This window comes from Pagrus pagrus (assembly GCF_965226575.1).
Source record: "Pagrus pagrus genome assembly, chromosome: 1".
In the NCBI taxonomy this organism is placed as follows: Eukaryota; Metazoa; Chordata; class Actinopteri; order Spariformes; family Sparidae; genus Pagrus; species Pagrus pagrus.
In genome coordinates, this window is record NC_140185.1 from 7,896,988 (window position 1) to 7,913,713 (window position 16,726).

At 41.0% G+C, this 16,726-nt stretch overlaps 1 protein-coding gene across 3 annotated transcripts in view; it reads right to left on the reverse strand.

Moving 5' to 3' along the window:
* Positions 1 to 1,372: 1,372 nt before the first annotated feature.
* The window catches only part of phkb (phosphorylase kinase, beta), a 109,800-nt gene continuing 94,446 nt past the window's right edge, over positions 1,373 to 16,726 (reverse strand). For 2 of the 3 annotated variants that reach the window (XM_084354098.1, XM_084354099.1), the window contains 11 exons: positions 12,980 to 13,038; positions 12,562 to 12,724; positions 11,473 to 11,554; positions 11,277 to 11,334; positions 10,791 to 10,881; positions 6,751 to 6,956; positions 6,025 to 6,159; positions 5,557 to 5,686; positions 3,656 to 3,763; positions 3,204 to 3,344; positions 1,373 to 2,984 (listed from right to left, as the gene is read on the reverse strand). In XM_084354098.1, the coding sequence (XP_084210224.1) occupies positions 2,847 to 2,984; positions 3,204 to 3,344; positions 3,656 to 3,763; positions 5,557 to 5,686; positions 6,025 to 6,159; positions 6,751 to 6,956; positions 10,791 to 10,881; positions 11,277 to 11,334; positions 11,473 to 11,554; positions 12,562 to 12,724; positions 12,980 to 13,038 (1,311 nt within the window). In that variant the 3' untranslated portion in view covers positions 1,373 to 2,846. Of the gene's footprint in view, positions 2,985 to 3,203; positions 3,345 to 3,655; positions 3,764 to 5,556; positions 5,687 to 6,024; positions 6,160 to 6,750; positions 6,957 to 8,165; positions 8,257 to 10,790; positions 10,882 to 11,276; positions 11,335 to 11,472; positions 11,555 to 12,561; positions 12,725 to 12,979; positions 13,039 to 16,726 lie in introns of all 3 variants that reach the window. The other variant, XM_084354097.1, reaches the window with a different exon arrangement.

Below are 16,726 nucleotides of genomic sequence, written 5' to 3' on the forward strand. Positions count from 1 at the left end.
ATCCTGTATTCTATTCCTAATATGGGTCAAGATCCAAAAACACCGGTCTGTACTTCCCATAATGTGACTGATAGAAGCTTTTTGTGTAGCTAACCTTGGTGACATCGTTGGGGCTTTTTTCTTGACAGCTACAGAAGATACTGTACAGGTGTTCTGCAGGATAGGTAGTGGCCCTTATATGTAGTGATATACCTTTAAGGGTAAAACAGAGTACAACATTATATTCCAAGGTGTGTAGATAATTAGCAACAATTACACGAAAGTGAACTAAAGAAATTAGATCAAAAACAAAAAAATGAAAATTCAGTCATCATCTATTCACCCCATGTCGATGGAAAGTCATGTAAAGTTTTGTGGTCTAAGACACATTTCTGGAGCTTCTCAGCAAAACAGTGTTGCAGCAGTCTCCTGAACAAATGAAGTAGCTGGGGACTTGTTTTAAAAGTCTCATACCCAGCTCATCAAATAATGTTGCTTTGGGATGTTGGGTTGACCCCCATACAAACAGCACCATTAAAAAGAGAACCCAAAAAATACATAAAAATGGCTCCATAACTGTGGAGCCAGCAGAAACTCCATTTCTGCTGACATAACTGTAATTGATTTGAAAAGACGTTATTTACAGACCTTGACACGATGACAGTGGAGCATGTGCACCGACTTCAGACACGGTGCACTAACACTCTTAGCTTAGCAGCTACAGTGATGATTTCTCCTTAAAAAAGGGGTGTAAATAACAATTTTTCAAATCAATTTGGGAGCTCAGGACGAGCTGTATGGAGCCATTTATGTGTTTTTCCCATCTACTTCTGTTGCTTAACAACACAAGGTGAGTAGATGATGACTTTAGGTGAACTCATCCTTTTTGAGATGTTGACAGAAACAAATTTCTCTTGGCTCGTATTGATGAGAAGAGATGTATTTTAACAAGACAGGCAAGATCGCCTCTCACCAGCATGCGAGTTGATTTGAATATGTTGAGTGTGAGGCAGAGCTCATTTATCTTCTCCTCTGGCTCTCGCCCACATCCCCACCTCTCTCTGCCAGTCAGTTAGTCAGCGTTGCAGACAACACACACAGCCTCATCGGCGAGATGCAGATTGATAAGGGGTTCGGGCAACATAAGTGGGTGTAACTGGTAGCATTCGACACAATGCCAAACACGCCCCTCGGCGCTGCAGCAGTCACGCTCCATTTCTGCTGCAGTTTTGATGAGGAACGAGAGATTTTTGCTTCATGTGGAGTAAATAAGACTGTTTGTCATGTTCATGAAAAAAAAGCAGGGATGATGTTCCAGAAGCAGCTACATTATGCACAACGCACTTATTTACACATTCATAATACAGTCTGTAAAAATGACTCAGGGCGGGAATGTTTGTACTTTCCATGATGACTTTATTCTTTGAAACTACATTTGTGAGTTAAAAATACTTCTTTTGAACAACAACAGTAAACAGCACACACACACACACAGTGACATGGTTGGGCGGATTCATCACAGTGTGGATATTCAGAGAGGCACGCTTTAAAATAAGTCAAAATGAGTCCATTGTCATTTCTACCTAAGGTTGACGGCAGGCTGTTTTGTTGCCCGCATTCAAGAAAACAGCATTTTCTAAAAAGTCCTCAGTCCAAGGACTTCAGGTAAGATGCAGTCATTGTCATGCAGAGCCCAACTGGGCATAACAGGAAACTGGGCAAAACCTCTCAGAAACTCTATTTTGTAGCCTATAACATTCAGAGAAACCATCAGGATGGTTATAGCAAACAGTATCTATTCTCATGCAGCAGACTGTGCCTGCATAGAGGTGAGGGGACAAAGAGAGAAGGGAAAGAAAGTCAACACGGTGGAACAAACACCTCACTCTGACATGGATGCATTTTAAGTTGAATAATATGTTGTATAATACACTATTAAATCCAAATATGTCAGTACGTGCAGTGGTTCTCAAACCCTCTAATGCCGAACAACATCAAGATGAAATCTGATGAAGATTCATGCTTTTATACCGATTTATCATAAAGGATTAACAGCTCTTATATCTGGTGACACATTCAAAAGGCCTCTAGGAGCCACATTTGAGAGCCACATATCTCATGATACAACATGACCTTGTACTGACTAAATGCTATGTAACAGCTGTAGGTTATTGCTGGTGAGGTAAAGTGTGAACAGTTACATCTGAACCCCTCCTTCATTTAGCTGTGAGTTCACAGTGGCATTATTCAAGCATCTAACAGCCAGAATACTGGACATTTAAATTAGACGTCTAGACAACGCCACAAATGAAAGAAATAGTTTGAAACATTGGGAAACATAGCTTTTTTTTCTTTTTTATAGAGAACGAGATGACAAAATTGATGTATGCCAAATATGGAGCTAAACTGACCTGAACTCTGGCAACAACAAAAAAATTGTCAAATGTGTAGCGGTAAAGCAAGACTCTAGGTGCTACTGAGTTAAGCTGACAGTGTCTGATATAAACCCCTGGAAAAAAAAGAGAAAACATGTTAATCTACGGCATCCAACTAGCTAATTATGTGGCTACGGTAGCGAGTTATGTGGCGTTTGACATGACTCGCCACCGATGCTGATAAATAAATTGAGAAAATGAATGTAACTCTATTAAAATCTTAATTTGAATACACAGCATACTGTCGAAACAAAAAACAAAGAAACATGACTGATGTATTTTCAACCCATGGAGCAAACTGCACACATGCTAACAGTCCAGGAGTCCTGCTGAAGGGAGGGTTGGAGAGGTTAGAGGTTATCTTTTAGATGTTATGTTATGTAGCCTACTCTGTAGTTCTCTCTGGCCTGGATTAGGAGTGGCATTGTAAATCTAGCTAACAGAACAGGGGTCGTCCTTGCAGGGCTTCACATCCCCTTGTAGCAACAGGATCATAACGGCCTTGGTCAGGTAGCTGGAGGTGCCTCTCTGTCCCACTGGTGGTGTGTTGTAGAACGCCTGCATGTTATCCTGGCAGAGGCGCAGATGAAAAATTAGATTTGATAAGATGACTAGATGTGTTTTCAAGTGTACAGAAAGGTTATTTTCAGAGGTAAATGCAGGTAATAAAAAAACACCACAGCAGGATTATACTTAGAAACACTGCTGAACTGAGCAGTGGCAAATGTGGCCTTGAGAAATGAGAAAATGTTTTCAGTATATCTGACCGTCTAAGAGAAACCACTCTACCTGTTTCTCGATGCCTTTAAAGTGGCTGCGATCCCTCTGGAAATCGTTAAAGGCTTCCTTCACCAGGCCGTCCAGATCCACCTTGTCGCTGAACTCCAGCTCCGGGTTTCTCTCCAGCACAATGGACACCACCATCAGCAACTACTCACACAGAGGAGATAAGACAAGGCTGTCAGAAACTAAAAACATAATAACAGCAACAGAGTAGACTAATTATAACTTCAATCAAAGGCTGCTAAATAACAGCTAGAAGTGGGCTAACGAAACGTCCTCGCTGCTTGATTCTTGACAGACTGCAGTGAACAGAGATCTGTGATTGATGCATCGAGGAGCAAAGTCAATGTCATGTTGAGTCAAAATCTATACACACATAATCTGATTTAATTTCTCCATGTGTTTTGCTCTCTCTGTGCACGTTGGTGGTGCTGCTGAATGGGTTTGGGTTTGTTTACCTCGACTATGATTTGTCTGTACTCAGGAAGGACGATGTTCTTCAGCGTGTCCTCCACCAGCAGGGAGAAGTTCATCTCATACATGGTCATGTCGGACAGTGTCGGTTGCTAAAGAGAGGCAGAAACGACTCCATCACTGTGAGCACACATGAGGCAGAGGGTTGTGGGATCTCTCCCTCCTCCTCCTCACTAACGACCTGTCTATCATGTTACCTACGGTAGTTTGTAAAACAAGCTAGTGTTAGCGCTGTTAGCTGAAGGCACTCGCTTTCCAAACAGATTATGAGATGTATGAAAAAATAAAGTTGTGACAACATGCACATTTGTACGGTATTTGGCAAATCTCACTTGCCAAACAGCGCTCCGAGGCAGCAGAACACAGTGAGTGAGTGATGTTTTCTGTTCTGTGAGTGCCAAATGTTTTCTAACCAACAACAAAGAGAACAATTCTAACTCTGAAATACAACTGAATGATTTGTCAGTGTGTCTGAAAAATCCCTGACGTGATTGGTCATTTTATAAAAGAGAATGAACAGAATTTTCGGGGACAGCTGGTAAAGTCATTCCTTAAAGGGACAGTTCACCAAAAAAACAAACATATTTTCCCTCTTACCTCTCCATCTTGATTGTTTTGGTGTGATTTAAAAAGTTTTGGAGATACTGGCATTCGCTCAAACACTGAACAGCATAATGGAGCTAGACAGCACTCAGCTTGTGGTGCTCAAAGTGGCAAGCAGTTGGCAGGTTTAGTTAGGCAGAGAGAAAATAGCTCCTACAATACATCAAACTGCTCATAACAAGGTCTGTGGATGATCTTGCATAAGCAGGTTATAGGACATTGCTGTTGAGTTTTTCAAACACATATTTTTTGCACTTTGAGCACCGCAAGTCGAGGGCAATCTAGTTCCATTTTATTCCAGAGCAGATGTGTCCAAAACTCACAGCAAAACAGCACTACATTGTGAGGGAAAACATATTTTGATTTGGGGGTGGACTGCCTTTTAATCATCCTTTTTTTAATGTTTGTGTCTATGAGGATATCAGTAAAGTCCTGCACACTGTTCAAATAACAGATACCATTAAGTGAACCATTAGTGATGAACAGCCGGTCAATAAGCCGACATTTTGACTCGTCATAGATCGGAAACACGTGTTATTAATAACATTAAGGATGTGTCTGAAATTCAAGGTAAACCGCAGAGTGAACGTTAAATATGGAGTAGTGGTTGAAGAAGTGATTTCAGGTACAGTCCAAGATAGTAAAGACTGTGTCACAGTGAGCCAGGATGCACAACAGCATGACCCTGAAGATGAAGCAGCTACATGGGATTCAGCCATCATTCATTTTCTCACTTACACCTGTCATTTTCCCACTGTGACATCTCAAGATGTCTTCTGAAGTAAAGGCAGCTAATGTGAACACCATTATGATGTAACTAACAACTGACTGATAATAGTAAATAATATCTATGCGGATGAAAAATGATTAGGCAAACAGCCGTTGTGCAGATTTGTTTTCTTTACCTGCACATAAAAAGACCAACTCCTCTTCGACAGATGTTTTGTGTATTTAGTCCATACTTAAAGTATCTAAGCAGATACTGCCAGTACTACTTGAATCCATAGATACTAGAACATAGTATTTACGGTATACAAGTTCTGTATAGGACTATCTAATATCTATGCTTGAACCAGCCGATACATGAGAGCAATAATCTTTACCAGAATTTCTTATGTATTCTTTAAAAGACAGCTAAACACAATGTGTGTCTGCTTAAAAAAATAAAATGCAGTCATACAGGTTTCTATAACCTACAGCATAGCTGTTAGTAAAGCAATACACAGTGTCACATTTAAGCAGCATCTCTCCTGCAGCAGTGTCAGGGGAAGCAGCTGTGTACCTGTGGGAGGTGAGTCTCAGCCACCATGATACCGTTTGGGGTCCTCTCCAGGATCTGCCACACACGATCGTAAAAGCCCAGAGGGGTCCTGTTCAGAGAGCCATCGATCTGACGCCTGTTCAGCCAAGACCTAGGGCAAAGAAAAAAAAAAAGGGAAAATGTTGAACTGAGTTTTTAAGGCTGAGGAAATCCTATAGCAGCTTTTGAGCTGGAGGAAATCATCCATGTGTTTTAGATCAGATGAGATAAGATAAAACTTGAATAATTCCCGTGGGGAGATTGGGCTGTGGCAGATAATGGGATATGCATGTAGACGAGACAGAAGATAAAATAATTAAAACTGAGAAAGATTAAACAACAAGTAAATGCGTGAAGATAAAGACACAGCATCTTCAAAGACGGATTGATTAAGGGATGAGAGAGCGTGGGTAATGTTTCTGATAGTGTGAGTGTGTTTTTGACGAGCACCTGGCACTGTGCTGTGGCTGCAGGACGTCCAGCAGCAGCTGCTTGATGTCGCTGGGGGAGAGCTGGTGGATGTCCTGGGGGGGCATGTCACCTGCACGGATCTTCAGCTCGTGTTTCATGGCCTGGACGATCCATCTGGAGGTCCACGGTGCACACAAACACTGTTAACCACTGAATTTAACACAACGCAGCTCAGACAGGGCGGTCACTCTGTTCAGAATAAGGTCCTGTTGTCAGAACTGTCTCACGGTGTCAAGTTTCATGGGGCTAAATGGAACTTTGACAGTCAAAGAAAAATAAAACTGAAACAAACGCTTGACTTATTTTTCTCACGAAGCTGAAGGAACAGAGCTGATAGTTTAAAATGCCTCATATAAAGTGAACTCACGACATTTCTTCCAGAGTCGTGCTCTGATTTCTCAGACAGTATTCTCAGACCAAAGATGTCTAGAGAAATGTATTTATCCATTTAATGGTTGAGTGGTTCAATCGGAGCAAAACCAGCTCCAGAAATATAAGGTCTCTTTTATATGGAAACATTTAACAGCAGGGAGTTCCTGATGTTTTTGTAGGCTAACAGCAAACTTCAGCCTGAACTGTTGCTTATATGTATTGATTTATTCATGTTTTGTTAAGTGGCCGCAACACCAGTGAAGGAAAAGTACTATACTGCACAAGACTTGTCAGGGCACCGTTGTAACCACCCTGGAACTGAATTTGTCCTACCCGACTCTGATCTTCAGCATGCCACTGAACAGCTCTGGGTTGTTGGAGATGATCCATCCGATGTGTATGACCAGCTCCTGCTGAAGAACGGCCTCCTGCTCCTCGCCGTGAGCCAAGCACTTGCTGTAGATGATGCCTTGGATCACCCCTGGCGACAGTGGATTGGAGATCACCTCCTCCTCTTGCCCGAATAGGCCGATGGTCACCTGGTGATCACGGGCGTTAGCAACACGTGGACGCACAGAGGGGAAAGGAGCATACGGTGAAACAACACATAGTTCAAAAGTTCCCTGAAGTGCAGGAGCATTACTGTGCATAATATATCTCAGCTTTTTGTGCACGTGTATCAAAGTGTTCACATGTCTGGACTGACATGTGCACGCGGCTCTTCCTCCAAGGTGCAATTGCTACAAGTATCTTTGTTCCATCACTGTAAAATTGGCCTCATCTCTCAGAGTCACATAAAAGTGTGAAGGGAAAAATTACAGATCTGAAGATTACTCTTTCGCATTTTGTCTCTTCTGAAAGCCATTTCATAAAAATTACACCTTGGCAATCTTCCTGATGAGAGGACACGCTTTTACCCTCGCCTTTAGCTGATGAAACCCAGCACTTTGAAGATGGATCATTCGTCCCTGCATCCAAACCAGGTCTAGCTGAGCAAAGATCGGCCCAGAGATGAAAATGTTTGGAATTTTGAATTCAGGGGGGAATACGCTGTTAAATTTTAATATTCAACGAGAAGTATAATAGAAACTAGGGTCAGGATTTTCTTAAACGGGGCGGTGCCTCTTATTTCTTCCAGCCGAGCTGTTATTGTAACCAGAAGAACACAGTCGTCTCACATCTTAAATCAGCTTTTCCAATCATGTCGAGAGGAGCATTCCCTCCGGTAAGCAATCTATATGCAGATTCACACCTTGAGCTACTTCAGCATAATGAAATGCCTAAAACTGTTCAGAAGGGTAAAAATGAGGCGAGGAGAGGAGGCTAATCTCTGAATAACACTTGACAGGAAATGATGCGCCGAGGCTCATCCAACGTAAGGGAGTGGCATCAGACAAATCTCCAGGTCACAGTATAATAAACCGGCACATGCAGTGTGTCTAGACATGTGGACACGCTGCGTATCAGGAGTTTTAAGTCACACACTGGCAGCATTGCTACAAATACAACTAACACACGCACACAAAAATGAAGTTGAGCCGCGATGAGGAATGTGAGCGTGCAGCTAGCCTAATGAGTTCCCATAGGATGACAGCACGAGGAGCTGATCGCTATGCATTTCATATTAATCTCTTCCAAACAGTGAACATTAAAACTATTGTCCTGACATGCCATTTTCCAAGACATTACCAACAGAGGGGAAAGTTACGGTCAACTTCTCAGGCCCTGCTGACTGTGTGTCCACTTACCTGCTTGCCATGCACTAAAACACTAGTAATACTGGGGGCAAGGCTGTCCACTAGCTTAGTTAACAGACTGGCAGCAAGTCGGACAACAGACCTAGTGGACGAAAAGACACAAGAACAGTCTTGACATTGTGACAGACAACATCCGACAGCTAGGACTTTTACAAACTCCATCTCTTTGGTCACTTTTACTACAAAGCTAAGGATCCAAACTGGAAAACCTGTCTTAAATACTGTACATCAGTGGTTCCCAAATGGTGTGCCCTGGGGTTTAGTTACAACCATAGATAATATATATAACTACAACAAGTAATGGAATTTGAATATACTGTATCAGTACATTGTACACATAAATTTCCAAATACAGAGGCACATTCTATACCCTGTAAATGTCCTTTAAAAAACCTTTCAGGGAATGAAACATGAATATGTAAGGAATGATTACACAGCACGTGTTAGAGAGGCTATCTGACACGGATATGAATACAGGTGTGCTTGAAATTTTGGCTTGCCCTTTGGTTTGCCTTGGACACAAAAGACAGATGTGATATTCAGCTTGTAATCAAATGAAATGCATTGCCCAATAAGATATGGAATATGTGGATAATCTGTACTGTGAGCAGTTGCCAAACATGGAACTCAAATATCTAATTCAGTAATATTGGAAATACATACAGCTTTCATTAAAATGATTTTAAAAAAAAACAAGAATTTGTCCCCAGGCTTCATTACTAGTCGCTTCCGTTTCCAAATTGCCAAATGTCTTTATTATTTTTTAGACTCAATAGTGCCAACAAATTTAAAATTAACCTCACTGAGGATGTAAGAAATAGCTAAATGTGTCCGTCCCTGTCCTAATTACTTAATTTGATTTTGTTATTGAAAGCCCAAACAAAGGCTTGTCTTCCCAGAAAATATTTTAATGTTCACTCATTTGTCAGTTCACTAGCGTCACTGCCTCCTCTTGCCTGCAGGAATCCTATGAGGAAAAAAGCAGCACACGTAAACGCTGGTTATCTGTACGAGGAAGCTCACGACCGGGGTTGCTATAGACACACACATGGAGTTAAAGCCATCCTCACAGAAGCAGTGAACAAATTAAATTATTTCATTAACGAGGTCATGAATACAATCGGCTTAAACACAACCTCCTCTATTATATGCGTTGAGTTGTTCTTAAACCTGCTGAAATACAAAGGCACATCTCGAGCACAAAGCCTTAATGTTTAGAAGGCATGATATGGTGTCAGTCCACTTATGCTTTGTTGGGGAACCTATTTCAAGCTTCACTTCCTGGCCCGTGTTAGGTAAATGAGAAACTAAATTGAACTGAGTGTTGGTGCTATTTCCCATCAAGTTGTAAACCAGCCTCCAGGCTTTTGTTACTTACTGGCATAATCAAATTGCTCTATGCTTGAATCCTATTAATTAATAAAAACAGCATATAATAAAAGTTGTCATGTCAGTTAAAGGTCCACTCTGCGAGACAGCTGATTATTGAGTCTCATTTCCCAACTCGTCAAACTGGACACCGACCCGAAGCGCCAGTGTTTGACGAGCTGGGAATAAGACTCAATAATCAACTATCTTACAGATTTAACCTGTCGCAGATTCAAACCATGGACACAGAAAACACCGACCACTAGAGAAGGGGACAAAAGCTCACATGTAACAACCATCCACAGTGTTTGGTCAAATCTTTGTGAGTCAGGCCGGCAGTACACCACAAACAAAACTGAATTTTAGCAGCTTTGTGATCAAAAAGAACAATATCTGATGCACAATGGCTTACCAGACTCATCTATAGTTTCACACTTTTTGCTACTTTCCTGTATTTATGACGAGGTCTGTAGTGAGTGTAAAGGCATGTACAGCACTCTCTCCAACAGCCAAATTATATTTCATTTGGAGTGTACAGCCAGCCTTACTGCAGTGGGTGGTAACAGCAGAAACATGGCTCCAGCCTCTGTGATGGTTAATGGAGAGAAAGCGAACACTGACAACAAGCTCCTGTACACAGCTAAGTTGCTAGCGTGGTCTAGCTGGCTCTGCACTGTGTGAGTGTTAGCCTCCTTATTAGGCTAAACATGGTGGTTCATCCAGAAGTAGCTTTAGTTGGTTAACATGTTAGCAAGATGCTAAGATGCTACCCCGCCACTCCATTACATCACCTGTTAGCAGTTAAATATTACATGAGAGGTTGAAATTAACTTTTTAAGACCTATTTAGACAAAATCCTGAATACAGAGTAGGCTATCGTCAGTTGTAACTGCTCTTCACAAAGTAGCAGCTGTTTTTGTTGAAGGTTTCCACATATTTAGCTGATATTTTCTAAATAATTGCATTTTACGCATTAACAATGTATTTTTACCATTTCATTGAATGTAGGCTATGCTACACACTTTATTTTAATGTACTCAATCACATACGGCCAAGAAAGAGAATGTTTGACATAAATCTAAACAGAGAATATGACAAATTCTTCTTTCTGACTTTCAAAAAGCCTTGCCTATGAAGAATCACAAAGCACATATGGCTGAACCTCACACAGCTCTCAAACTAGACAGCTAGCCAGCAAACTGGCAGAAAACATGCGGAGCCTTGAGTCCATCTCTGCCCGAACATTACCTGTTTCCCATTCACCAGTATTGTGGTGATGTGAGGAGCTATAGAGCTGGCGAACTTCTTGAGAATGACGGCAGCGTGTCGCACTGCCAGCCTACAGTTTGTCCACATTAAATGACAGTTATTTTAAAGCGTGGAGACGAGGAAAGATTTCGTGAGGACGACACATGGGGACACAACAGGTATGGAGACAAGACATTTGATCAATGGAACGTCTCGGAAACAATTTTCCAACATAAATTAGCAACCACTACATTATTCATTAAGAGAAATAATGAATAATGACTGACAAGATCACTGGTCGACAAAATAAAATGCAAATCCTTATTTTAGAAGGGATCACTGGACTTGACTGTATCATAAATCTTTAGGGTTTTAGATCTGGACACTTTTGGTAATCTCTATTTATATATATCTGACAGAGAAATGGATGACAACAGACTGGAAGGCTGCAGACAGTGTGTGTGTATGTGTGTGAGAATATCAGACCAAAGCTTTCTGCTGCCAGCTCTTCTATAGATTCTCTCCAGCTCTTCCATCATGTTTTCTGCAATCACAAATAATATGTTTGTGCTCAGACATCATAAAAACATCATACAAACACATACAGTCATAAATAATTATATCCTCTGTCCTGTGTAAATCGTTACCACACATTCAAAAGCACAACACAACATTTATTTACCATCTTTGGAGAGGTAGTCTGGTCCCTCTCTCCTAAGAAGGATGCCTGCAAGCTGAGCCTGACTGGCCAAGCAGTTGGAGTCCTGGGCGCACACACACACACACACACACACACACACACACACACACACACACACACACACACACACACACACACACACACACAGGCATATTTAAGGATGTCAGAGGAAATGATGTATTGTTTGAAATGCTCCTAAAAGTGAAATTGGTGATTATGTTTGGTAGCTTTGATGTGGCCATTAGTGTAATAAATTAAAAAATTGGCTGAAATGACTAAAGAGACTCGACAGTGCTGTGAAGAGTGAGAGAGAGAGTACACACAGAGACACACTGACAGAGTAGATAGACACATTTATTCAAAAAAAGATTTGAAATATCATGAGACAAATTACTCAAAACACCAAAGTGTGATGTCTGTGGCTTTTAGACTTTTAGTCTGACTTCCATCCTAATATGTGGAACACAGAGCCAACAAATCACGATGGCAGAAGGCGTGGGTTAAGCTCCTCTTTTCTAACACAGACGATCACTTGAAAGCTCAATAAAAAGGCTGTTAAAAGTCAGCAGACTTGGGCTAATGGCACCCAAACTCTGGACTCCCGCCAAAATGTTTGATCATATTTATATGATGATAGATAATAGAACAGGAGACAGGTGGCCAGGTGAGCAGTGAGTTCACAGAGGCCATCTTGCACACAAATAATGAGGCAAACCTTTCATAAGAGGAGGCAGGTGGTTGTTTAATTGAAAAGAAACCTGTGGTTATGTTAATTACTAAGTTTTGAGTAATATGAAGGTCTTCTGTATTTCACTTTCACATTTCAATGATAAGCAAATGTTTAATATGAGTTAAATCCAATCGAATGTCTGTTCAGTTTTCTGTAAAGGTGACAGTGTGCTGCAGCTCTGTTGTGAATAAACTTCACTTCTTTATGCAAGCAGAGATTTATGTGTTTTCCTCAAATGTATTTTTTGCCCCTCGACTTTACTCCATTTCTAATTGTATTAAAAAGAATACATTTCATTGGCTGTTATTCCCAATATGTATCTGTGGGCTCAATCAACTCACATGGAACTTCTGGATGATCTCATTGGTGGGCTTGTCCAGCCACTCCTCCACGCTGATCTCTGGCTGCTGCTCCAGGTCGGAGGCGTTGGGTGTGCTCGTCTGTCTCTTCACCTTGGAGTGTTTAGGCAGCTCCAGCTCCTCAAAGCTCTTAAACTCTGGGATCCTACGTACACACACACACATTTAACGATCACATGCGATATTCGTATATATAGACAGTAGATCCATGTGCAGTTCCTGTACTGCTGGTTTTTCTGATTTCAAACATTTGAAGCAACAACAACAAAAAAAAATGCTGGTATCTTTCATTGATATTTGGAAATCCTTAGCGAGCTTTTTGAAATACGCTGCCAACAGACAAACGAACAGGACGCTAACCTTGGACGAACCAAGTATACAGACTAGAGGAAGCTCTTACTCTGCCTCGTTGACACGCAGGAAGTCCAGCTGCTCCACCACTGCTCCAGATATCAGGGTCTAGAAGAATTAAATGACATGTTGAATGATCTGCAGATTTATTATTCTACCAATGCAACAGAAGAGATTCCCCACTTATATTTATACAGTGTGTATACACCGATCAGCCACAACATTAAAACCACTGACAGGTGACAGGTGATAACATTGATCATCTCATCACAATGTGATGTTCTGCTGGGAAACCTTGGGTGCTGGCATTCATGTGAATGCCACTTGACACGCACCACCCATCCAAACACTGTTGTGGACCAAGTACACCCCCTCATCACAACAACACTACCCGATGTCAGTGGCCCCCCAGCAGGACAATGTGCCCTGACCGATGCAAACACTGCTCAGGAACAGCTCGAGGAACACAATAAAGGGCCCAAGGTGTTGACCGGGCCTCCAAATTCCCCAGATCCCAATCTGATCGAGCATCTGTAAGACATGCTGGATCAGGTCTGATCCATGGAGGCCCCACCCCCCAACATACAGGACCCAGAGGATCCACTATAAAACGCCCTGGTGCCAGACACCACAGGAGACCCTCAGAGGTCTTAAGTCCATGTCTTGACAGGTCAGAGCTGTTTTGGCTGCACAAGGGGGAACCTTCACAATATTAGGCAGGTGGTCATAATGTTATGCCTGATCGGTGTATATGTAAGGAAATAGTATCTAAAAGCAAACTCAGGAGCACAAAAACAAAAAAAATCAGACAGAGAGGGTGAAAAAACAGGGCTGCATAACTCCTCAAGAGGATTTGGCAGGGTTTGTCAGGTAAATCAGTATACAAAACAACTGTTTGAATAATGCAGTTCATAACAAATAACACATGGAGTGGCGAGATGTGAACTAAGTTCACTGTTTCATATTTTACAAATATGTACAGGCACAGTACCAAGTAAGTGTGGAAAACAGTAAAAGTTTGAGTATTTTTAAAGCGCAGCAGTGTAGGAGTACGGAGCGCAGTTCAGTATCACTTGCTCCTGTGGTCTAAATGTGATATTAGCCATTCCAACTGAAGTCAACTCCAAAACAAAAATATGAGGCGTAGGAGAGGAGCAATCCTGCTCCCCATAACAATGAGATGATGAAGAGGAGAAGTGTTTCAAAGCTGTAGGAGTTAGCTGTGAAGTGAATAGCAAATAGGTGAGGGAGGGAAGAACTTTAAAAGAGAGAAAAGAAAAAAAAAAGATTATGTGAGGAAGTCTCTGCTGAGCACCACAAACACACTGAAAGAGAAGTTTGAGCTGGAAGAACTGTGGTAAGTTTGACAAAGCAGGTGATTTAAAGTTACCAATGTGAAATAATTCTACCTTGGCCTTATTTTCCTGTTTCCTGCCATCACAAGGATTTATTGTGCTCATATTAAACCGACACTGTCTGCTATGAAAATCAAGAATTATCTGCAGTAATGTGTTTGTTTAGGGTTCATTATGAATTCATGAAAACTGCTGTGAGCATTTCAGTGAGTTAAAGTTATGCTTAAGCAGTGTCTCCAGTTATGAGATGTACAAATATGATTTGTTATTGTTCAGTCGAGAAGAGATGTGCAAGTTTTACAATTAGTTTTAAAATCAGTTTAACCAGCATCAACTGATTTTTGACCACCTGGGGGCATTTAAAAAAAGCTGTCCACACCACACAGACCTATTTTGACCTTCTGAGTGGATATGAGAAACTTGTTAGCAGAACTCATAAACAGATACAGAAAGAAAAAAAAGTCATTCAGCATTTATTTGAGGCCTTTTGTGTGTACCTGGTGAATCTAAGTAGCATGGTCAATCTCCTTTTAGCTCTATTTTTGGTCTCCTCCATCCCCTGACAGAAATATCTAGCTCTTTAGCTGCTAAATCTTCCACTATGTTCAACACTTCATCTCTAACTTTGTGTGTCTGCCTTTCGGTGCTGGGCAGGTAGTGTGCAGTGTGGTTTAAAAGCTTTTAGGTGAAAAAGACAAAGCTGCCTGCTGCTCCTGGAAGTGAGGCTGATCTTTCAACTCCTTTTTTAATTTCACAGTCCACAGCTGTAACAGATACTAAAAGGCTCCGTAAAGCTGAGAGGAATCGCAGAGTGCCATGATTATAATAATAATAATTCTAATTAGTTTTGCCACTATAAATGACACATTTCACGTCACATTTAATCATGTGACTAATTGTTAACATAAAAATATCGATTATGGTAGCTTTATGTTATGTTTTCATGGCCCCTCCTCTGGCATTGACAGTAATGGTCTTGATAAAGCTAAATGAAGCAACAATCTAGCAAATAAGACCCATTATAATGTGATTTTTTTTGTTTTTGGTTGCAAATCTTCATTTACAGCTGACCTTTCTTCCCCCTTTGAAAGCTTTTGGGAGACATTGGTCCGTCTCTTGAGGACACACCGACACTGGAACCCTGTCTGACCCCTACTCAGTAATACGGCTGAACTTGGTAGGCTGGTTTCATCACGCCTGTGACTCATGTTTGTTTTGATTCATGCCCTCACGCCATAAATAAGGGATCATCCAGTAATGTAGAATGACTCATTAATATACATTGGCACTGGGTGTTGATTCAGGCTTGTTGTCTTGACAGCAGGCCAAAGGGTACATTAGAGGGATCAACCTGCAATCTATCAATTCACCATTTAATTTGTTGTGTTCCCTTGTCATCAATCCAATGTATTTTTAACAAGCCACAAAAGGCTTCAACCCAACAGTTTCCATCTCCTTTTTAAAACCACCCCGGCTCAATTCAGTTTCACCTTTCTGAGGCAAACAAAAACAGTGTGCCTCACAAATCGATTCTGACAGACCAAGGTCACAACATAGATAAACAGTGGTATTGCCATTGGAATAAGGAGGAACACAGATTAAGGGCTAGGAAACCTCAGTGTTTTTCCCAAAGAGCGAGATGCCCGCCTGCAACACAATTAATTAACCTTTGTATTATCAAGCCATTGTTTATTTTAGAGACAACTGTAATATCTGCTGTAACTGAGCCAACAGGAGAGACCAGGTGGCATGTGTTACCCCTTTACAATATGCAAACAATCCAAAGTGTAGTAATACTGATGGCAACATGGATTCAGTAATCAACTTGTATGGATTGGAATTGTGACAATGTCATGACTCAACACCACTGATCCTCTCAATCAACTGTATGATTGACCAGTGAAATCTACGGCTGGGTCTTGTTTTGTTTTAAGAAAGAAACATGAGATTTACCTTAAACATGGTGGACACATGAGAAAAAAACACTGTGTGAATGTAAGTCTGATGACCAGATCTTTAAGATATGAAATCATTTTAAAATATACAAGAAATATGATTTTCACAGACCATATTCACATGACGGCCATTTTCCTCTGACATTATGGGTGGGAAGCTCAAATGTTGGTAGAAAGTTATGTTGTTGTACTCCAAGTTGCAACTCGATCTAAATAAATCTGATAAATGATAATTTCACCACTTTCTGATTGATCAGCAACCTTAAAGACAATTGATAGTGATAATCAGGATGAAGATCAGGCCGTATTTCAAGGTACAACTACATATTTGATAAACTACAAACTTCCTTTAGACACCAGCTAACGTTAGCATCCAACCACTTCCTAGCTAATATTACCATTTGATAGTGTTACTGTACATGATATGATAGGAAAGGCATACACTAATTCTAAAATATCACCGCACATGTTTTGACACATTTATTT